A 24,662-nucleotide genomic window follows, 5' to 3' on the forward strand; every position below is an offset into this window, starting at 1 on the left:
GCACAGCACCCCCTGCGACCCTCTGGTGGAGGATAAAGCGGTAGATGATGACTGACTGACTGACTTTTACTTGTACTTAAGTAAAATGTTATAAAAATAGTGATACTAGGTTGTAGCCTGAGTCTAATTTCTGCCTGTAGTCCCATGGCAGGTTGATTTTTACAAGGGATAAAATTGAAAATACATTCAGGGAAACAAAAACATATTTAGGAACATGAGAGCTCACAAAAATACAAAAGTTACATGAAGGAGGAAATACACATACAAACATACTCACATACACTTATATATATAAAAATACAGCTGTTAATAAAGTGCTATTAACATTGGATGTAAAGTGCTAATATTTAAGATAGGTCAATTATTGTGCATTTTATAGAAAATATAAAACGTATTGCTGAATAATTGTATATATTTATTTTTGTTTATCGCCGTCATAGACCCCAGAGCAGGTGCATTTTTATTTCTTAAGTATGCTTTAGTATGGCTACATTGAACATCATACACATTTACAGAAATTGTGTTCTGTTTATCAGTGTTGTATGGTGAATTGTTTTATAAACACAAATGTAAATTTACCAAAATGTCCCCCAGTTTTGTTGGTTTCTTGAGCAAGTGTAAGGAATATATAAGAGCCATAACACTGGGTGTGTGTATGGAAATTGCCTCTCTGTTCCACTTAATGGAGGTAGATAAAGTTAATTTAAAAAGGATATATCACATTAATTACAGTGAGTAACTAATGTATGTTATACTGACTGACATACTCCTGCTGCTGCCGCTGTGACGTTGTTCTACAATGTTTTGGTTCCTGGTGGTGACGTAATACACACAACATGGTTCCCTTGTTTTGAACCAGAAAAGCGTGCTAACTGAGCGCTGCTTCACCTCCATTACGCACGAAGATGCTTTCTTCACACTGAGTGACCGGAGGACGAACCGCAGCGGACGATGGCCGTGCCTGCGGAAGCATGCACGGAGACTGGACGCAGGCTGGTGTGTAGTAACTGCTCTATTACCGTTAGCTTATGAGGCGATACTTGCAGCTAATTAGGGTAGCTAGGCTAACGATGGCAACTGTAACACTTGGACATTTGTCACGTCAGAAAAGCTGCTCAGGTCAGAGCACACGAGCGGAAACAGTAGTTGTGTTGTTGAAGGTTTTTATCACTTGTGTGTTTTCTGTAGTAGTTCAGTGAGCCTGCGTTTACAGGACAGGATACATCAGTGAAATCCTGCAAACACTTCACATTCATTGTTGGACAAACACAGCAGATGCATGATGAGCAGCCTTTGACTAAGTTATGTTTGTTTGTTTACTCTTATTATAAGAGCAACATATGCACGTGAAATAAATAAGCAACAAATAAATAAAAATATTTTAAAATATTTTAAAAAGGAAAATAATGTAGACTAGTGTATCCAAAACTTTCTCACCATCATCAACCAAGTGGAATAGAATAGAATATGAATAGTAATTTTTGCTCATACACCAATTAGTGATAGTGAATTTGACTTTTGCATTTCACCCATCCTTATTACACACACTCAAGTGGGGAGCACTTATCTCAGCAATGGGGAATTGGGTGCCTTGCTCAGGGTTACAAGCCCAATCCCTGTCCTCTTAGCCATGGGCTTCCCAGTCACAGTATACATTGTTATAAGGGTTGCATGATTAAGTAATTGTGATTATTTCGCTGGATATTGCAACTGTGATTTGATTAGTGATATAATTCAATCCAAGTGAAGGTTAAGTTCGTTGTGTACTGATTTAAAATGCTATTAAACATTAGGGGTGGGTCAAAATATTGATTTGGTGATATATTGTCGTCCTTCCTCGGTACGCCAGGGCAAATATCGATATTTTGATGAACAAATTAAGTTGCTCTAATGTAAACAGTCCCTTTACAGCAGGACAACGGAACAAAACATGCCTCAAGCCTGATATTCCTCGTCATGCATATATTTTTCATACGCATTCACATATACTTGTGACTATATTCATATTTTTCATGTATTCATGTCAGTGCACACAGTTAACAATTGAACTAAACAAGCAAGAAAAAACTAGCCCAAAATTAAAAAGGGGGGTCTTGATATTTCACATATCATTTGAATAATGTAATTACCTTGGCGTAATTTAAAAAGAGCACACTTACAACTAGTTCTTTGAGTTTTCCTGATGTCACAACAAAATATTCTGTAAAAAACTGTGCTTATGAATGATCACTCAAACAGTGTGTTTTTGTACAGATAGGGCCCTTTGTTAGAGTATGGGTCTCTTAACATTGTGTGTTTTTGTGTGTTTCTTTGTTGTCATGTAAATCACCTCATTGTCAATGGTAGCGCTCCATCTGCCGGAGGATGTACGACGAAAACGAGGACTTGTCTGATGTGGAAGAAATTACAAACATCAGGGGGTTCAGTGTGGAGGAGAAGCTCACCAGTGACTCTTATAGTGCAAACTTTGTCCACACAATGGACGGTAAAGGTGAGAGACCTACTACATATTATTTCCTTCAAATCAGCTGCAGTTGTCAAGGATGCATTCTGCTTGGAAATGTATTTGTCCTAATTTATTGTAAATTGTCAAACATGCATTGTTTTGCAGATTTCACATATGAATATGTGCAAAGGGAAGGTCTTCGAATTCCACTCATATTCAAAGAGAAAGACGGACTTGGCATCAGGTGAGAGGCCAATTTTATAAGTTTACAGATTTTTGTTTAACATAACTTTTAACAATATTTGCTGTATATTAGTTTTTGTCTATGCACACAACGGATTAACTGACAGTCATCTTTTTTTTTTCTTTAATTAATGTAGAATGCCTGATCCAGAATTCACAGTTAGTGAAATTAAAGGCTTGGTTGGTAAGTTGAATACTACAAATGACACGCATGCACACGCACACACACACAAACAAAATAACCTGTCGCCAATAAAAAAGGTGTTAGAAGTGTCATTGGTTTGCTTGCAGACACCATCTCAAAAATAATTCAATTGTCCTGATGTATCATTTTATTTTGATCCATGCTCATATATATTAAAACACTGCATTTTAAGACAGGAAATGTCTTCAGGAAATGTTAAACAAGGTCAGACAAACAAGATTAAGATCCTTAAAAGGGTAAATACGGGTGCTGTAGTTTCTAAGTGCAGAATAAAAACTAAAAAACCCAAAAAACCAATGGTGGTACGTAAGGATAAAACTGTTGTTGGTAAGTACTACCAACAGCAAAGTAAAAAGAAATAATAAAACAGATGTTTTGCTATTTATTTATCCAGGACATATTTTTTTTCCACAACCACCAGTTAAACTTAAACTCACATTATGTATAATTTACACAAATTACAACTTGTTACACTGTCATTTTCCATTTTCTCAATACTGCTGGGCATGTCCTTAAAAATGACACCCATTTATCTAATCCAGTATTTTAAAAATAATGATGAGTAATGTATGTATTTAGTAATATTGTCTAACACGTCAATATAGTATAATATTGTATAACATATATATGCTATAGTACTGTATAATACATTCAAATGTGACTGAAAAGAATAGTCAAAGCATGATTTGTGTGCAGTAGCGCCATCTAGTGGAACAGATTGTGACTTACATGTACAGTATATACAATATACTGTTTATGAGATGACAGAAGCTATAATATGAATAATACATTTGCATCTGTCTCTGTGCATTTGTATTCATTATTAGACGTGGCTTTTATTACATTTTAATGACAGTGTGTTGGTGAATTTCACCCGGTGCTGTGGTTGTGTGTTTGCAGGCAGTCGTCGGTCGGTGGATGTCATGGATGTGAGCACTCAGAAGGGCTCCGAGATGAGCATGGCTCAGTTTGTGAGATATTATGAGACACCGGAGGAAGAGCGCGACAAACTCTTCAATGTCATCAGCCTAGAGTTCAGCCACACTAAGCTGGAGAACCTCATCAAGCGACCCACAGTGGTAACATTCCATGACTGTCTGTGTATGCTGTTGTTAAAGGGATTTTATGAGGGTGACAAATCTTGCATCACATTTAAAGGTCCAGCGTGTAACATAGGTAGTTTTATGAGGAAATGTCGTTAATTATGTTTACACACGTGTATAAATGTTTGTTTTATGTGGCATTAGAATAAGCTTATTATATGTACGTTAGGCAAGAGCCTTGCTTTACGTCGCTGTGATTCAACAGTAGCCTGCATCCCTTATTCGTTCTTACACACTGGACCACACTGGATAAACACTGATTGACGGCTTAAAAGTGAAGTCTCTGATTCTTCTCACAGGTGGATCAGGTTGACTGGGTGGACAACATGTGGCCTCCGGATCTAAAACAAAGCCAAACAGAAGCCACCAATGTCATCTCAGAGATGAAGTACCCTAAAGTACAAAGGTGCGAATTAACTGAATAGCATTTCTGTCAATCTAAAGTGACACATAGGACAAAATGTAAATCACACTTGAGAGGAAATTGCTGCTTCTACGGGAGTAAATGCAACTTCTCTTCTCATGTCTCATGTATCGCTCCATCAAGAGCGCTGCATACTACCCATGTTAACCACTTCTTGTAAGTGCTCCTGATTGTTGCTAGGCAGCAGAGGTTTTTTTTTCCCCCCGATGGTGGAGGATGGTCTTTAACAGCTATGGTCTGACTGCATAGACACCTCTCGGCCAATCAGCTGTCAGCATTAGTACTCACTACCAGTTATTCTGTTCATTTTAACCTCAATTGTTCATATTGTGCCCGATGAATCCCACATTCCTCTTCTATCGTTCCCTCTACTGAGTTGCATTTAACCATCATTCTTGTTGTACAGTGGCCATTGACGTTTATTGTGTGCTTGTGTGAGTAGTAATATTTTCCAGTGTATAGTAGTTTCATGCAGCACATATATAAGTAATGTTCATTTTGGTGGTGCCACAAATCTGTTACTTTACTATAGAAGGAAAAAGGAAACTGTGCAAGCTGTGTTTTTTTTTGCTCCCAGTTTTTACGTAAGCAGGCTGATGTTTGAACAATTTCCTGTAAATTGCTACCTGTCAGTGTTGCCTGCAAAAATCCACACTGTCTTTCACTATTACCTTCAGCAGATAATCATCCTCCTGTCGTAGAGGCGCAAACTAATGGGCATGCATTTATTATGCTGTATTAAAATAAATACTAGCTGGCCACTTTATTAGGCACGGAGGACATTTGATAAAGTGGCAGTTGTGGCACCTGGTGTTGTGTGTTCAGAGAATTGTTGTTGGCTCTAACAAAGGTTATTTTAGTTACTGTGGCCTTTCTTTTAATTGGAACCTGTCTGGCCATTCTCCTCTGATAGCTGGTGTCAACAAGGCCCAGAAAACTGCTGCTCATTGGATATTTTCTCCTTTTTGTACCATTTAGTTGCATTTCTGAACTTTTTCTGAAATGCTCAGATCACCTTTCCACATTCAAAATCACTTAAATGACCTTTCTTCTCCATTCTGATTGTTGGTTTGAACTTCAGCAGGCCATCTTGACTATGTCTGCATGTCTACATGCATTGAGTTGCTGTCACAAGACTGTGCTGCTAAACAGATGTAGCTAATAAAGTGGCCTGTGACTGGATTAGTTTCCCCTGAGTTGAGAAATATGTTCATACTACTACTATCCCTATAGTAGTAATATAAAGCTAAATGCAAATTGGTGAAGTATTTCTTTAAACAAGCAATGTGAAGATGTAATCTTCTCTTCAGAACAGTTGTGATTGAAGGATATTTTTCCTATTAGACCGATTCTACGACCAAGTGGTCAGTTGTGAAAATAATCAGCAGAACAAATTGTTAATGGGGATAACAATTTAATTACTGACCAGAATGATCTGTCTTTGGTTCATCGTATTCTTTCATGTGAATTAAATTATTCAACATGTTAGTATTTCATTTTCTTTTTTGCTGCAGTCAAAGTGGCGTTGCCCTGGCTGTGGTCTCATCGACGCAGTTCAGGAAAACTGTTGTTAATCTTACAAGTGATGATGATATTGTAGCTGCATCATGCAAAGTCGGAGGCAGGATGTGCATGTGGTCGGATAGAAAAGAGCAGAACTACACGTCATATAACAGACTAATCTTGACATTGTAGCCGGTAATAATCTGCTTTAACTGCCACAACAGTTCCATTCATTTAAAGAAGCTCCGTGTTCTCTCAGTGAGATGCACAAATTGTGAAAATGCTCTCTTTATTTAAAATAAATAAATGTCAGTTTACTCCACAATGCTGGGATGTTTTTCAGATAACTGGAGCTGATTCTCTCTGTCTAAATTAGTGAATTATTAATGTCTCACAGTGCTAACCATTCCCAATTAATTTCCTCTGGAGCAGTGTCCTGCTGAGAACAGTTTTTTTGTGCTGCAGTGCTACTGTGAGTGATTTCTAGGGCTGTTTTTATTGGTAGCTAATGTTTCGTAAAAACAAGAGCTGAGCTTACTGCTGCTTTTTAATTGGTCGAGCTGTGCGTTCTCCTTCTTTAGATGTCGTTATAGATGCCGGTCTGATGAACCTGTAGACTCTTACTGTCTACCTGTACGTCCTTTAAATGATTTACTAATTCAACTTTCTCTCTTCAGGTACTGCTTAATGAGCGTGAAGGGCTGCTACACCGATTTCCACATCGATTTCGGGGGAACTTCAGTTTGGTATCATGTATTTAAGGGGCATAAAGTAAGTTCATTCAAGTCTTTCAATCCATAAACCATCACTTAATTTCTGTAAATCCCACTGAGTGTTACAAGAAGAAGAAACCCTTTAATTGTAACTGTTCCAGAGTTTATTTGTCACTCAAACTGGCCACAAGTGTAACCTCTAAATAAAGATTCATGCCTCTCCTCAGGTGTTCTGGCTGGTGCCTCCCACCACTCATAACCTCGCCTTGTATGAGGACTGGGTTTTGTCAGGAAAGCAGAGTGATATCTTCCTGGGGGATCGAGCCGATGGATGCCAGAGAGTGGAGCTTAAGCAAGGATACACCTTCTTCATCCCATCTGGTGTGTTGGCATGGCTATTAAAATGTAGCCAGGAGGAAGAGCTAAGCCGCGTATACAGCTATGTATATACATATATATATATATTTTATGTTTGCTTTTTGTGATTAAGGGTGGATTCATGCTGTCTACACTCCTGAGGACACACTGGTGTTTGGAGGCAACATTCTGCACAGCTTCAACATCCCTATGCAGCTCACCATCCATGAGATAGAGAGCAGGACTAAGGTAGGAGTCCACATTGTTACTGTGTGTATGTCACTCTCATCTCATCTCATCTCATTTTATATACACACTTCAGCTGCATAAAAAGTTCAGTCTCTCAGTTGAAATGTCATCGACATCGTTGTCATACATCACTCACACACACTTTCATCGGTTTAAAGCTGCAGCAGGGTCGCTTGAAAAAAAAAAGTTGATATGTTTCATCCGCGCGTTGTTAAAACACTCACGTTTTGGGATCGCGGTTCTCTGCCCTGAGCTCCACTTATCAAAGGGGCACGGACAGTCATTTCATTTGCAACAGGTGACCCGAAACAACCTCTCCATCCGCTGTCACTGACACGTTATATTGCATTTACTGTCCCTCTCTTCTATTATATTAGAGTCTTTTCCTTGCAGCTTAAGAAGTTGATGCGCTGCTTTATGCTTGGACAAATCCTCCCACGTGTACAAGTGTTGCTCTCATTGAAATATTATAAAATCAATAATCAATAATGCCAAAAAAAACCTCCTATCTACTGTACCTTTAAGTATATACAGAAAACTGTATGCAACACTGATTAAGAAAACTGGTGTTTTAATTACTTTGTACTTGCCTGTAAATGCATGTTTTCATGTTTTGTTGTTCTGTTTTCAGGTTAATTCTAAGTTCCGTTTCCCCTTCTACTATGATATCTGCTGGTATGTCCTGGAGAGATACCTGCACTGCCTCACCAAGCGCTCCTACCTTTCTCTGGAGATCCGTAAAGAGCCTGTGCTAATGGGTCAGTCACTGGTGCAGCTGTTCTCTCTCGTGTGCCCCTGGATACTGTTAAGATCTTGTACTGGAGTTGTAATTAGCTCACACAAGCTACTAAATCTCTTCCTAGGTGTTAATAATAAATGATATTTCGGATCTCCATCTGTCCTGCTGCATTCTAACAAGCTCTGCAGTGACATTTTAGTAACACACATTCTTCTGTCTAAGTCCAGAGTTGACTGAATTATGTAGCATTCTTTAACCATTTTAACTTGAAGGGGAGTAATATGAGTTTTGAATAATAGGCAGGCTTATATTTGGTGGTGTTACTGCTGTTGACACATTATCACTCCTGGACACAAATAAGAGGTCTTTGATCTCAAGCTCTGTCCCTGAAAATACCTAAAACACTGCTCTCTGTATTTTTTCCTGTTCAAGACTATGAGATTAAGGCAACCACAGAGAGCCCCTACTCTGACTCAAGGAGCCAGGACGTGAATGAGGACTCATGTGAGACCCAAATGAAGGAGGACCCTGGAGAAAAACTGGAGCGCGTTGCTCAGGATGGGTCCTGCTCTCCTGACCACGGGAGGGGTCAACACCTCAGAGCTGTTTTATCCGTCGACTCTGAAGACAGCTGTAATCCTGGCTCCTCTTCTCTGGATTTCCCTAAAACCCCCTCTGACTCTCCTGCGTCAGAGTCTCAGAATAAATTGACTCATTTGACAGAGTTTGAACTGAGTGGACTTAGGACACTGGTGGAGAAGCTGGAGTCACTCCCTGATCACAAGAAATGTGTCCCACTGGGAATAGACAACCCGCAAGCCCTGCTGGAGGACCTGAAGGTAAACAAACGAAACAAAACGAAACAAAACAATCACAAAGATACAAGTTCATTTGAGTTACACACATTTCCCTTTTTAATTTCCGGTGTCTAGGTTGTGTTAAAAGAACATGCTGACGATGACCCCAAATTAGCGGTCACTGGAGCTCCTGTGGTGTACTGGCCTAAGAAATCTTTAAAGGTAAGAATATTTTTTATTTTTTACATTATGTTCATGAAGTGAAGACAAAAAAACCCATTTTTGTTGTGGTGCTGTTTGACAAAAATAAAGGTGTTAACTTAAGTGTAGCATATAGCGGTGGGCCATTACTTTATACATCTATTTTTGTCATTACTATGGAATATTACGCTGTTTAAAGTGTGTTTAAATGTTTAATTATCATGAAGAAATGGTCATTTATTATTTTGCTTACACCTCTTTACCTTCTGATTGAGGAACATTACCATTTACAAAGAGCAATTTAACTAAACAGTATATATGATTTCTCAGACACTGTGCAGCCTGCTTAGCTTACGCACTTAATTAAAGTGTACACGGAGCTCTTATAGGTATCACTCTTTACATTAAGTGGCACGAATGTTTATAGTTTATGGAATCAATTAACTTTTTTATACAGAAATTAAGTGTCAATATGTGATATTTTGACACTGTGGCCGTTAGAAAGATCTTCCCTTTATGATTTTGTCAAGTCTTGTGCTGAACAGGAAGCCTTAACAGGGTCAGAATCTATGTGTTCACATCATATTAACGTATTGGATTGGAAAATAAAACTGACTGAAAGTAACAACCACTTTCCCTTGGTTAGAGAGACAGCGAGAGGGAGGGAGGGAGAGAAAAAGAGAGAGTCACGGGATGACAACTGAAATGATTCATAGAGTGTTCATTATCTGTGTTCTCTTACAGTGTGATAAGGAATATACTTTGTCATAAAGTGCAGAAGTTTGAGTGTGATGAAAACTTATGACATTCTGGACGTGTAATGTAACATTTCACAATTCTAACCTTGTCTGACCCAAAAATTCCAGAAGGAGGATGTAACGTTGGAGATTGCTAGCCTTACATTCTAGTGCTGATCCAAATCTTCAAAGTGCCTCTTGCTATTGTGAGTTGTGTTTGTAAAAGCATTTTACTTTGACTGTGTGTGTGTGTGTGTGAGAGAGGTATAATTTGCAAATAAATCTGGTTTAATACTCTTATGTGAGAGGTAATTCCGGTGTAACAGCCCCTCATAAACAGTTAAGGATGTTGTCGGCCAGAATATTAGCTAAAATTAGGTAAAGTGGAAAGCTGATGCTTTCATTTTCTGTGAGTAATTAATTGTCACCTTTCTCTGCTGTACAGTACAGTGCAGTCTTTGCCAGGCACCCATTCCTACAGGGCATTTTCTATCGCACATTTATCATAACCCATTATCATCACCCACTCAGAGCCATCGAGAGCAACTGTGGGTTAAGTGTCTTGACCGGGAACACATCAGCTCATCGGGGGTTTGAACCCACAATCTCTAGATTAAAAGATGACCACTGAGCTGTGGCTACATAATTAACTCTGTGACAGTCAAAGGAGGCAGGATTTTTTATTTTTTTATTTTTTTAATTTGAATGTGTGTTAGTGATTCCTGTTGGTGTTGTGGACCTTCTGCATCACCCCCCCACTCATCCCTCCAAAGGCCAGCTGCTGGCCGTGGGGCCTCTTTGTGTTTGCCTTTTGTAATGAGATGCCATCTGGCTCTATTGGCTGCGCGGAGCCCTCTCTCCTCTCCCTGTGCTCCTCATCGTGAATATGACAACACTGTTTCTGCATCTTTTTTCCCTCACTGGATGGAGCCAGACGCCCCTCAGTACATATTCTAATGCACCGTGGCCTCCCATTGGCTCCGTGCTACCCAGCGCCCCTCCTCTTTCTCACAGTCAGTCCATGTTAATGAGGCAGGCTCGTCCGTGTTTCCTGCATCTGCTTGTGGTATTGTGGAGCTTTTGGAGAAGGAGGGGAGGGCTGTAGGCCAGACAGCAGTAGCTGGAGTAGGAGGAGGAGGAGGAGGAGACTGCAGCCATGTCAGTTTGCTGTGAGCTGGACGGCGTGTGAAAAAAACCCCCTAGCCATGGCCATGTCGCTGAGCGCTGATGATGAGGACTACGACTCAGACTCTGAGCAGGTTAGCACATCAAACCCCTGCAGGCGTAGTGAGGCCACCAGAGGAATGCTAGTGCCAGACAGAGCAGTGTGCAGCATCACAGTGCAGCGAGGAAATGGAGCTACCTGGCAAGGAATGCTTTCAGTTTACCTTCTCTGCCTGGGCTTTAATTTTCTTTCTTTTTCAGTCTTTGTTGTTTTTTTGTGCTGTGTGTGCATGCGTGTGTGTTTTTGTCTGTCAGGTCCAAGCAAAAGGGAAAAGGTTGTGTTTATGTAGCTGAGAGCCCTCAGGGCTGCTATTGGTTGTTGGGAGAGAAGCAGAAGAACTGGAATTCACATAGAGCGAGGGGATGAGTCTTTCATGGTGTGATTGTGACAGCAATTAATGTGCAATGTTAAAGCATGTGTGACAGCAAGACAAAATGGTTTTGGGTTTTTTTTATGCCAGAATGGCAGCAGTAATTAACATTTTTTTCCTTTTATATTGATCTGTCAGGCTGATCTGAGAAGATACTTGCTTACACAGCAAGAAATGTGTAATTGGAATATTTCTGTAGCTGACTTCTGAACCACACCCCCTCTCTATAATTCTGTCTACAGTTGGGTCTTTTTCTGGTTTGACATGATTATGATTTAAAGTCATTTTAAATTCTATTTGGTCCAGTTACTGTATGTGAAGAGTTGAGTTATTTGAATATCAATTAAAGGTTAAATTGGCTTAGTAGCTGTTAATATTTTGAGTGCTGTGCCTCTTCAGAAAAACACACTACCAGTTCATCATCTGTATTCAATTTGATTGGCTCTGCTTCTTGATTATGTAATTTCACTTGATTGGTGTTACACTTTCCTGCTTTCCCCATATTAAAATATGAGCACAGCACTCCACACTGTGTCCTAGAGTAATCACGTGTTTTTGTGTGTTTTTTTCCCCCAATGCAGCAACAGCTTCACAACATATGCCACCTCTCAGGCTTAACAGGAGAGTAATCCCTCCAGGAACTTGTGAACTAAATTTTTTTTGCCAAGTCAATTGTTTCTAGGCATTTTCCAAGACGGGGGGGAAATAGAAATTATATGTTTTGTTTACATTAAAAATAATATGGCAAGTGTTGTAGAAGGTGTACTTCTAATTTTAAATTTCCTCTTCTTTGACAAAACAATTTGTTCCATTCTTTTTTCTTTTTTTTTCTTCCTGCAATCTGTATGCACTGTCTCCAGGGTGATGTTAAGTGTACACTGTGTGCAGTAATTGATTTCCACTGTTCCTCACAGTTGCTCAAGAGGTTTCAAGGCTGTGTCAGTGAACATAAGAGCCTACTTCATAATGAATCCCAGCTAAATGAGCTCTGAAGAAATTACCAGTTGGTCACTTGCTCTGTTCTCATTTCCCCTGAAAGGAGACCCATGTGTACGTTCAGTGCTGTAAATAGATCCGGATGCAACATCTACTGATTCCAGTTCATTTTCTGGTCGGGTTTTTTTTTTTTTGATTTACAGTCGCAAAAACACAACCAGGTGTCGAGGAGGCAGTAGCAGTTTTGTCAAACTCTTATTTAATTCAAGAGAGAGGCATTCAGAGGGCACATCGTGGACAATATGGGCTGCTCAATTGAATATGTTTTACATCCAATCCTCTCACCTGTAGTTTAAGTTACACGTGTAGTTATACTTTACACCTGTATGTGTAAATATCTGTTTTTTGATATTACTGGATTGATAAAAACTTGGACTTTCAATAAGTAAGCCTGAAAACAGGGTAATCAGAGCACTGGGTTCTTTTTGGCTGGAATATTTGGTCTCATTTCAGTGTTGCTGATGTCTGTAATCCCCCAGAACAGCCCCCGCCCCAGTATCTTACTCTAATCCTGTCTGGAAGCCACATTTCTGACTGCCTGTGTCAGTCTATTTAATGGCTATTGTTAGGATACATTATTATAGTGTGCCTAAAGACTGAGGCCGCTTTCTTTTTCTGTTAGTGTTACAGTTCTTATTGGTTACAAGTCTGTGTGTCATAGACTGTTCTGTTAGGGAGCGGGATGTGGCTGTTGCTATGCTGACGCTAGGAAAATCTGCACTGCCGATGGAACTAAAGAAATCTGATCTTCATTTCCAAGAGCTGCAGTGTTTCTCACTCCTTGTGTGTTTCATCTCACACTTTCTTGCCTGATATTTTCTCACATGATGTGGTGTGCATGGTTTTTTTAATTTGTTTATTTATTTATTTTTATATAATGTTAAAAAAACAATGTTGCGGTTGGGTTCTCTTAACTTGGAAAGAAGCAAAACTGTATTACAATAATGAGCAGATCAAAGGCGTCTCATCTCCATTGCCCACTTCTAATAAATGGAGCACATTTTATGTGCACTGTTATAAATCAGTCTGCACGCCCCTTCACACAGAATAATGGGCCCTAGTGAACCATGTGAGAAATGTAACCATAAGTGCAGCTTCTCTTTGAAGTAGAAACATGCAGGCGAGTGAAGTGCTAAATCTGGTGGACGCCTCTGGGGACTTTCCTGATGTGTTTGTTTTCTCCTCGATCTTCTGCTTTAACAGCGGCGAATAATCTCTTTAAACACAGCATGTTTTTTTTTGTTTCTGTCAGGTCTGCGTTTGATTGAAGATAAACATTATATGTGTATATGTTCATACTGTATATGTGTGGATGTAGGTGCAGTGCTTTGAAATGTTGATACAGAATAAGAAAGAGAAAAAGACAGGATGAGATGGAGCCACCCACATCCAGTATAATACTGAGCACAGTTAAATTGAATATGTAATATACAATATAATGAAGTACATTAGCTCTTATAATATAATTAATATATTGTTAAAAAACAACAACACTGATTTGATCATGTATAGTTTGTTGACTGTTCAGTTTTTAGTGAGGATCCTAAAACCTACAGGGTATTGATCCACTTAGAAGACTTCATATGTAGCAGAATAGCATTCAGAAATAGTAAAAAATAGATGTTACATATTTGAAAACTTATGGTTTTATGTACTTGTATTGTGTCTCTGTTAGCCGCGGCCTCCCAACCGGCCGAAACCTAAGATGGCTGCCTCTCCGGGATCAGCAGTCAAGCTGTCAGCAAGTCGGGGAACATCTGGCGCCCGGAGAAGACGGACCCGTTGTCGCAAGTGTGAGGCCTGCCTGCGGACGGAGTGCGGAGAGTGCCACTTCTGTAAGGACATGAAGAAGTTTGGCGGGCCTGGGCGTATGAAACAGTCCTGCATCATGAGGCAGTGCATCGCCGTAAGTGCATGAGAACATGATTTACCTTTTTTTTTTTATATTGATTTCTTGCCGGAATCGATACGAAACTTTGTATCTCCTTGTATACACATGACCTCAAATGAATTTCATGCTTGAGCCTTGTCACCTCCAAAGATCAAAGATGTATGAAAAATATAAAAACCTTAAATTCAAATAAATGAGACATTGCAGTGAGCTGTTTGTTAGTGAACCTTCATTCGTGTAATGCATCACAAATGCATTTCCCGAACTCGTAATCACCTTTTAACGATTGCTCACTGTGGTTATTGTCTTCCTTTTAATCCTGAATACTTCATTCTGGTTGTGCTCATGTGGTAGTGAAGTGGTTGCTAGGGCGCTGAACTTGGTTGTGATGGCAGCGCAAGCTGTTGACTTGTTCCCTCTAGTTGTAGTAGTTACACAAATATTGATAATAAGTGAGGACGTGGTATCAGCAGCGTCGGTGTCAGCGGGAGTTGCCAGGGATTGTAGAGGCTGTGGGTGTTTCAGCACCATGGAGAGTGACACATAGAGCGGTACAGTACAGTACGAAATAAAAGTGTGAGTCATTTTGATCGATTGACTGCTCTACACTTACAGTGTTCCACTTTTAAGACACAGCAGTATGTTTGGACCACCTTGATGTTCACTGTTCGCATATCTCGCACTTAACCTCAGTGTATCTAGTCAAACAAAAGCAAGTTCATGAGGTTTTGGATTCAGGCGGATTATAATCAAATAGAAATGTATCAAATAGTGATTCAATAAGTAAAGAAACAAAATAATTATGAAATAGCTTCCACTGCATAATACTAACCTGTCAGTAACCTGTAATGGAAGATTAGAGACTAGATGATTGATTCAATTTACAAATTAAATCATATCGGTGACTCGGTTTGTAAAGTGTTGACAGATTTAGTAAAAATAACCTTATTGATTGTGTGCTATGTAAGTGACAAAATAGGTGGCATGTACAGTATAAGTGTGGATTTGCTATGTGTTAATCACAATTAAAAGTATCCTATATCCTATATAATTGCTCTTTTGCCTTTTTTGATAGAAACAATGAGGGAGAGTCAGGAAAGTACAGAAATTAGGTGCCAGAAAGCATCTAGACAAATCTGAGACATGCTGTTGAAGGTGTCTGTGACCCAGTCATGGTCATCCTTCAATAAAAAGCACACCAACCTTCTCACCCTGTGTTTCTCCTCAAGCCTGTGCTGCCCCACACAGCAGTGTGTTTGGTCTGTGGAGAGGCAGGAAAGGAGGACACCGTGGAGGATGAAGAAGACAAATTTAATCTCATGCTCATGGAGTGCTCAATCTGCAATGAGATCGTTCATCCTAACTGTCTGAAGGTAAATCACTGCATGGTAATATCTCACGAAACCTGCCACCTTAATATAGTGAGGTTTTTCTCCTTTAGTAGTTGTCTTAATGCTTTCTGTATTCTGCTTCTCCTCAGGTAAAAGATTCAAATGGAGTGGTCAATGATGAGTTGCCAAACTGCTGGGAGTGTCCAAAGTGCAACCACGCTGGGAAAACGGGGAAAGTAAGCATCTGTATTAGTCACGGCATGATGAAGTTGTGCACTCTTGCTCTGATCCAGGAAAATAAAGTTGTGCTCTCTTTGTTTCTAACCTTTTGGCGTCTAAGCAAAAAAGGGGGCCAGGGTTTAAATACGCATCAAACCTTCCCGGCTCGCTTCTTAAAGAACCACGGTTAAACCGGGAATCGAGAGAAGAGCCTGACCTGCCCATGGTGGCCACAGCGACTGTCACCGCTTTGACGACCACACCGGCTGTGAAGAGGAAGGCAGAGCGGGAAGAGATTCCCAAGAGGAAAGAGGAAGAACCTCCCAAAAAACGACCCCCCTTGCTGTCTCTGGATGGTACGCCGCGGCCAAGGCACGAGGACAACCCGCTGAGGAAAAAGAGGAAGCTTTTTGACACCAATGATGAGCCTGTTGTAAAAAAGAAGGTACAAACCTCATCTTACAGTTACGCTGAACAGAATGGAGTCACAGAGTGATGCCTCCTAGGTTTACTGCATATTATTGAACCCTTTTTTTCTTACTGTTATTGCTTAAAAACTAATTCTGTTTCTGCTGTTTCTTCCTAGAAGAAACCTCCGAAACCAGATGATCCAATGTGTCCAAAGCTACTACGTCAAATCAAGACAGAGAGGGATCGCGGTGATGAAGAAGCCAACCAGGAGGATCATGAAGAAGACGGATTTTTCTTGGACAAAATTCTTTTAAAGGAGAAAACCCAGTATGACGATGAGGACCAAGAGGAAGATGAGGTAGAAGAGGAAGAGGAGTCACTGGTAAAAGAGAGAGACAGTAGCGTGGAGAACAAAGCCAAAGTCATGTTAAGTCCACTGCTGAGGACATCTGCAGCCAGAGAAAGTGACCAGCCCACCTCCAACTCTCCCAGAGCCGGACCCAGCAGTGAATCAGGAGATGCTCAGGTGAGGAGCTCTGCCCAGCTCAAAGCTCGCCACCAGCGCCGCCGCCTACCCAACAAAGAGCTGAGCAAAGAGTTGAAACAGGAGATTACTCAGACAGAAGACTGTTTGAGCAATCAGAACCACGGTTCGGTGAAGACAGAGGACAGTCCAGTCCATCACAATCGACGACCACTGAAGAGTGAGGATTCCATGTCCAATCAGAACCGTAAACCACCAAAAACTGAGGACTTGACCCCTAATCAGAGCCGTAGGAACCTTAAAATGGAGGAAGGTGTGACCAGTCAAAACAGACGGCCACTGAAAACGGAGGACTGCCTGGCCAATCAGAACCACAGGCCAATTAAACCTGAGCCTGAGAACGAAGTTGAAGAGCAGAAGCCCAGGTGGCCTCTTAATACCGGCAGCAGCGACCTCGGCGACTGGCTGCGACATCGGGGGCGTGAGGTGAACGGGACGCCACGGGGTTACTCGCCCCTTGGCTGGAACAGAAATACACCGATATGCCCCCGGCCGCTTCCCTGCCGGTCGCCGCCAAAATGCATTCAAATGGAGCGCCACGTGATCCGGCCCCCTCCCATCAGCCCGCCACCTGACAGGCTGCCACTGAACGACGGCGAAGCCCACGTGATGCGAAGAGAGATGTGGATGACGGTGTTCGGTCAGCTGACTCACAGAGATCTTTGCGTGTGCATGCGCGTTTGTAGGACGTGGAACAGATGGTGAGTACACACTGCGGTGTGGAGTTGAAAGCATGTCTTCCGCACTTCCGTACACGGCATTCGAGTGAAAGTGACCACCGCGTGTTTCCCGTCAGGTGCTGTGACAAGAGACTCTGGAAGCACATCAATCTTAACCGCTGTAAGTCCATCACTCCTCTCATGCTGAGCGGCATCATCCGGAGACAGCCGCTGGCCTTGGACCTCAGCTGGACCAACATCTCCAAGAAACAACTCAGCTGGCTGATCAACAGACTTCCAGGTGAAGCTACATCCGTTCAACTGGAAAAATACTGCACTGTATTTGTGTTATGAACAGCCAGTATAACTTTTCACTTGATTTACAGTGTCAGTAAACATTTTCCTGAGGAGTTAAAGGTCTCAATTGCTAGTTTTAGGCCTTCTTCAATGATCAAGATGTTTTTGTTGTTGTTTTCTACCTCTTATTTGGGGGCAGCAGTTACATCATGAAGTCAATTTTTGGGTTCCGAGCGCACCCTGAAACCCTGTTGAAACTGAAGGAATTATTATTATTATTATTTACAGTAAATTACATTCCCATTTACTCTTCAGTCTCATGGGCGTCTACTCCTTCTTGTGCAGTTTCACTCCATAAGCACCTGTCCAGTGCAATGTACTCCTAGTTGTCCAATGTGGAACTTCTTTACGTTGGCCTTGATGTTGTCTTTGAAAGGTTTCTTTTGCCCACCAGGGGCTGATGTTGAACACTGTTGAGGTCCATGCCTCTGCCCCATACAGCAGGGAAAAGCACTGCACATTTGCACATTTTAGTGGACCCCATTGAGATTGATAGTTGGTATTGTCCAATGGGAGCCTGGTTGCAGGTGACGTCTGTCTTCCGGATGTAAAAACTGACATGGTGATAGTCAAATCGGGACTTTTGCAATCGGTTCACCATATTCATTTTTATACACCATTATATATCATTTTATATCTCAGAGATGGCCTTCTTCATACCTGGGTTGATGTTGCCGTTCTATCATTCCAAACCATTCTGGCCATTTTCACCCAGAGAATTGCCACTCATTTAGATATTTTATCTTTTTCGGACCATTCGCTGTAAACTCTACTGGGATGTGTGGGAGGTGCGTGAACATGCCAGTAGATGAGCAGTTTCTGAAACACTCAGAGCACTGCCACATTCAAAGTCACTCAAATCACCTTTCTCCCTCATGTTGATGCTCAGTTTGAACTTCAGCAGGTCGTCTTGACCATGTCTACGTTCTGACATGCAGTAGGTTGCTGCTATGTGTAAGATATTTGCATAACAAAGCAGCTGAACAGATGTACCCAATAAAGCGACCAGTGAGGGTATTTTTGTGTGCTTGCAGGATGTCGGGAACAAAAGGGAGAAAATGAGTGCACTTACGCCAAGGAAGTCCGGTCATTTTCACAGCATAATTATTCTATTTTTTTGTAAAAAACAAACAAATCAATAAATAAACTGAAGGTTTAATCATAGGAAAATGTCTGTCTCCTACCCAGTATCTTCTCAGTGGTTATGAAAAAATAATGACTTGGCAGATTAATTATAGAGATATGAGGAGACGGTGACTCATCCTTGCTCCAACCTCTGCTACTACCTAATTTGCACATATAGTATGCTAAGTGAATGAATCGCACGTCGGGCCGTTAAAAGTAAAGTAAACGGAAATATCTAAGTCAATAAAAAAAAAAGTACATTTATCTACATATTTTAATTGAAAAACAAAAAAGAAGCAAAAGCAGCTATATTCCTGATCTGGTGTCGATAAACTGTGTTTTTGGAGAATGAGTCATTTTTTAAGAAATAACTGCTTAAATGTTGTTTCTGTGAAATATAGTTTATAGGGTTTCAGTAGCATGTCCCGTATGGCTCCTCCATATGTATAATTGTGTCCCCGGAGGCTCCTGCATTTAGATGGTTTATTTTAGAACGGTAGTGTGGTGTGTGTTGTTGTAGCGGAGTATGTGCTAGTTAGATAATTGTCTTTTGTTATTTATAAATAAACGTTGCTGGATCATTCCAGTGTAATTACTGGTTTGTTGTGTGACCTCAGATTAACTTGAACGTCTGGAGGCAGAAAACCGGAAAAAATAGAGCGTCTGATAAAACACTAGTGTACTCTATTTATCCTGCTATGATGCTGTGCGGGGCTGCGCCGAGTTTTCAAAAGACTTAACTAGATATCTTTTATGTCCCCACAGGCCTGCGTGTGCTGCTGCTGTCAGGTTGCTCCTGGGTGGCCGTCTCTGCTCTCTGCACCTCCAGCTGTCCTCTGCTGCGAACTCTGGACGTTCAATGGGTTGAGGGACTGAAAGATGCCCAGATGAGGGACCTGCTGTCGCCTCCCACAGATAACAGGCCAGGTGCCGACCTGCTATTCACACACTATGACTTCACTGTTTTAGAATGAAGATTTTTCAGCTGGTTCCTAAAACATCTGGATGCTCTAATTCTCAGCAGTTGACAGGAAGACATAGAGTGAATGTTATGACTAACTACATAAACCAGGGATCAGCAAGTAAATGTGGCCGAGGGCCATATTTTTTGTAAACAATTGAATATTTAGGCCTAAACATGAGGCAAAATGTCTTAAACGTCTTCAGTCAGAAACAAAAACCCACGCTTGCTGCCTTAACCTAACAATAATGTCTTTAACCAGCAGCTTGTGAAGACAAACGTGTGTGAGATACGTACTCGTGCTGTTAATATTGCTTGTGCATCATCACAATTTTAAGAATTACTACTTCTTCTTTGAGCCTGACATATGCAAGTACTTTTTTCTCCCCAAACCTGGCTGTCCATGACAACAGCAGTGTTTTCATTTTTATTTTTGGCAACAGAATCTATTTGAATCAGTGCACATTTTTTCAGAATAAAAGCTCTGAACTCGATATGAAATTTAGATTTTTTTTTTGGGAAGATAAGCAAATAATTTAATATGATGACTGATGCTAGCGGGCCAGTTTTGGTGACCAAACTTTGGTGATATATATATACATATATATATGTATATATATACACACATATATACATATATATGTATACATATATATATACTGTATATATATAATACATACAGTATATACTGGTTCACTGTCACACTGTCCGAACTAATATAAAGTGAACATAAAGTGAGTCCTTTAGGTAACACAGTGCTTAACCTGTTCAAACAAGTCAAAAAGGCTCCTGTGTAAAGAGCCTGTTGGTATGGAGTGATACGTCGTCAGCATTTTGGTTGCAAAACAGTCTGTCAAGTATTAATGTCCTCGTCTCTCTGTATTTTATTGTTTAACTGTAGGTCAGTTAGACAACAGGAGTAAGCTCCGCAACGTGGAGGACCTGCGTCTGGCGGGGTTGGACATCACAGACACATCACTGCGCCTCATCATCCGCTACATGCCTTTGCTGTCCAAGCTGGACCTCAGCTACTGCAACCACGTGACGGACCAGTCAGTGAACATCCTGACTGCTGCGGGGACGACCACCAGAGACTCGCTCACAGACATCAACCTGTCAGGTACAGGCCAGTCTTTGTTGGCTGTAACTCTGGTCTCAGTTGACGCGCTTCCATTTGCGGCTCAAGTTCGGCACTGATGTACCATGTCTTTAGCTAGAGGACCAGAATTATGTTTTTACCGTTTTAAAAACAAACATTTTAAACTCAAATATAGCACACAGTACTGAAGCGTATTCTCCAGAGTACAGGTTTATGTCAGCATAAGTTGTAGAGACACCTGCCCGACATTAGGCTGTAATACATCCTGCAATTTAATGATGATTTTAATGCTTAGTTTTGAAAGTTGAAAGTGTTTTTTGCATTTTCTCACTTCAACATCAGGATCATTTCTGAGGATGGAGTGTGTTTTGTTTTCCTGCTTTTTACCCCCATCGGATATTAAATTGTATAGAAATTGATTTTTACTTTTTGTTGCAAAGTGCACACAAAGCTAAAAATAATCAGATCTTGATACTCGTCTCATTGGATTGCCATTCAGTGCCATTAAATGTTGAAAGCAGTGAATCAAAGGGCCTTTATGGGAACAGCAGAGAGGAAAATTAATGCTGGCTTTCTGGTTGTTCGCTTCAGTCTCCGCCTCACCTCTCCATAAAAAAAATCAGGCCTTAGGTTTTCAATTTGTTAAGGGTTTATTAATCTAATGTGTGTCATAGCTCTTGTTATATCAGGTGTCCCATCACGCATCGTTTGTCCTTTGTCTCCTAACCCAATTTCTCCTTGTGCAGTCTGTAACAGGGTCACAGACCAGTCGCTGACCTATTTCAAGCGTTGTGGGAGCATATGTCACATCGACCTGCGATACTGCAAACAGGTGACCAAGGAAGGCTGTGACCAGTTCATTGCGGAAATGTCCGTCAGCGTGCAGTTCGAACTGATCGAGGACAAACTGCTGCAGAAGATCAGCTAGACGGAGCGACGCGGGAGACAGGTTTGACAGGTTTCCCAGTGGAGAAGCTGGCATCCACATGGAGGCAGCAGATGACTGCGTGTTGCCGGAGAACGGCTCCGTGTTCCATAAATATCTGCAGACTACTGAGCAGACAGTCGGTGTCTGATGTACAGGGAAGCTGCGCTGCTAAGCCCCCGAATGTAAAATGGAAAATCTTGTCCAGTGATGGCAATATTGCAAAAATGTTTTCTGTTGTTGTTTGCACCTGTTAATAACTTATTTATTTCTTTGTATGGATGTATCATGATTCTCTTTTTGGTTTTCATAGACTATTTTCTGTTCCAATGCAACGTTTATTGCATTATATAGAGTAATATTTTTGTATCAGAAAGTGTTTCATACATTTATGTGCAGTATTGAATGCACCAGTGTACAGTGTCATATTATCGGTTGACAGACAAAAGTCGAATGGTTTATTGCCAAACTGTAAGATGGTATCTTGTGTTGTGTGTGGGTTTTATTAAAACGTGTCAGTGCCTGTTTTTGATTAGACAAAGGTACTGAAACTTTTTTTTTTATTATTCAGGCTCCATACTATGTTGCTTTGTCCGTGTGGATGACACATTTAGAACTTTATTTGCACTGAAACAGTTCATATGAATACATAAACGCGCTCACACGTACACTATACAGTGTACAGTGTATAAAAGCCTATTTTTCCAACTCTAAAATGTTCTGCTAGTTCTACGAACAGTGTCTATTTACTGTCACTCTTTGTTATAGTGAAAGGAAGATTTCTTTTTTTTATATACAAGTGCTGCATGCAGAAAAGAAATCAGTTTACAACACAGTCAGTAGATTTATTACCTGTTAAATACTATAACCATCTGTTTACACCTGTCCTTAGCTTAACTCCATGTGATAAGAGAGAGAAAGAAATTAGAGTTGGCAACGAGTCATGCACCAAATAAAGAATAAGCAAAGCCAAGTGTTCCAAATTCACACCGATCTTTTGATTAGACGATGAAACTCAGGTGGGATTAAAGTGAAAAGGGACTATTTCTTAATACGTTAATACTGTATCTCTTAGAGTCACATGACCCCATCAGTTGGAATATACCACAGTGTTGTGGCCTACACTCAGCAGCCACTTTATTAGGGAAAAGGAATACACCAAATAAAGTGGCAGTAGTGGCACATGGCGTGGTCTTCTGCTGCTGTAGCACATCTGCTTCAAGGTGCTGCATATTCATAGACGTTACTAAGTGGTTATTTTGAGTTACTGCTACCTCTCTTGTCATTTTGAACCGTCCCGTCCACTCTCCTCTGACCTCTTGAATCATCCGTGTCAACTGCCCTTTTTTTCTCCATAAGCCCGTCTGACTCTAACAGCCACGCCATGTTCAAAGTCACTTAAATCACCATTCTGATGCTCAGATGGAACCTTAGCAGGTTCAATGTACCTAATAAAGTGGCCAGCGAGTGTAGGTAACAATAAGTCTCTTTCATTAAATGCGTCAATCTCTGACCACAAGGTCGGGAAATTCTATTTTTACAGTCAGCTACAATAAAAACAGAATTAGATTTTTTGTGTCCATACATCTTGTACTTAACCTGCAGAAACTTCTTTCCTGGGAGATTTGTGAACATTGATTTTGTTTATTCTTTATTCTTAGTCACACATTCCACTGGGAGAGACATTTTTCTTTCCATCAAATTGTGTTGTCATTTTGTTTTTCTATTTGTCCTTAAGAACTTAACAACCTATGGCATCATTGAGTAGCATTTTTCTGAAGCATTCTTCTTATAGTGTGCCTGTATTCAACTTTATAAGACTCAACGTGATACAGAAACCACTGATTTTTGTCTGACTGGAGATTCCTTTCAGCCACGTCCGTGTGATGCTTCAAATGGTTTGGATTCTTTTTATTAGCTTTTGAATAGCATTTGATAACTGTTCTGTCAGTAAGTTTACATTTCATTTTTTGGGTTTTATTAGACAACCACGTCTCCATGTACATAATGTACATGTAAAGCCTCTAGGAAAAGTCAAGTCAATCTTTGAAATATTAAATTCATTTAAAACACTGGTTGTGCTTTTGGTCCTTTGCTTTAAAAAACCCAAACAAACTATGGTCCTTGTGGATATTGTGGTACAGGTTTCAGATTTGAAAAGATGATTAAAATACCACCACAAACAATGAGAACATCAATATCGTGAATAATATTTACAAAATGAACACATTAAATGCAGAAATCCTGTTAATCTAATTTTACTCTTAATATAAAAAAAGGACAAGCAGGGTTTTATGTTATGGTTTGTTGTACTGCATTTTATTGAATCTAATAAATCATTTATCTCTTGTTTACCAAAATAAAAAGGTTCCAACATTCCAAAATATAAAGATCCAGGATTATGAGTGCTCGTGATACTGATACCCTCCTACTCTGGTAATACTAGCTGCCCATGAATGACATCTTTGAGAAAACAGCAGCATCAACAAACAGACAAAACAGAGTTACAGTATTTTGTTACAGTCTGCGGTGTCAGTGCCACTTTTTCTTTTTTTTTTGGATCCGAAGCAAAGCACAAACAAAGGTAGATGTCGGAAATCTGGACCATGGCGCAGTTTTAATCGTGTGAGAGTGACGTGACCGAGTGAAATGAGGAAAATCTTCTAAACGAGAACCAGCAAAAATACATTCGAAACACAGTATAGATTTTTTTTTTATTTTTAAACCTCCATATTATGCATTATAATTTGAAATTATATCACCTCCCAATTACATGGAAAAATATACATTTAATAACTTATCAGTAAACAACAATATAAACTATCTACTGTA

General features: G+C 40.3%; 1 protein-coding gene across 3 annotated transcripts; it reads left to right on the forward strand.

Moving 5' to 3' along the window:
* The first annotated feature begins 827 nt into the window (after positions 1–827).
* Positions 828–23,902, forward strand: LOC122758210 (lysine-specific demethylase 2B). Of its 3 annotated transcripts, none has more exons than XM_044012207.1 (21): positions 828–996; positions 2,347–2,491; positions 2,612–2,690; positions 2,827–2,873; positions 3,795–3,973; positions 4,297–4,403; positions 6,602–6,695; positions 6,865–7,018; positions 7,128–7,243; positions 7,875–8,001; positions 8,415–8,821; positions 8,915–9,001; positions 13,984–14,214; positions 15,429–15,572; positions 15,680–15,766; positions 15,862–16,194; positions 16,336–17,405; positions 17,501–17,664; positions 19,611–19,772; positions 20,708–20,926; positions 21,652–23,902. In XM_044012207.1, exons 1-21 carry the CDS (start codon positions 952–954, stop codon positions 21,831–21,833), a joined length of 4,179 nt encoding a protein of 1,392 aa, XP_043868142.1. In that variant the 5' UTR covers positions 828–951; the 3' UTR covers positions 21,834–23,902. The 3 variants fall into 3 exon arrangements, with proteins under 3 accessions (XP_043868142.1, XP_043868143.1, XP_043868144.1); XM_044012208.1 differs by having other exon boundaries at positions 16,339–17,405; XM_044012209.1 differs by having other exon boundaries at positions 15,871–16,194.
* The last annotated feature ends 760 nt before the right edge of the window (positions 23,903–24,662 follow it).

Source organism: Solea senegalensis, linkage group LG21 (genome assembly GCF_019176455.1).
Source record: "Solea senegalensis isolate Sse05_10M linkage group LG21, IFAPA_SoseM_1, whole genome shotgun sequence".
NCBI lineage: Eukaryota > Metazoa > Chordata > Actinopteri > Pleuronectiformes > Soleidae > Solea > Solea senegalensis.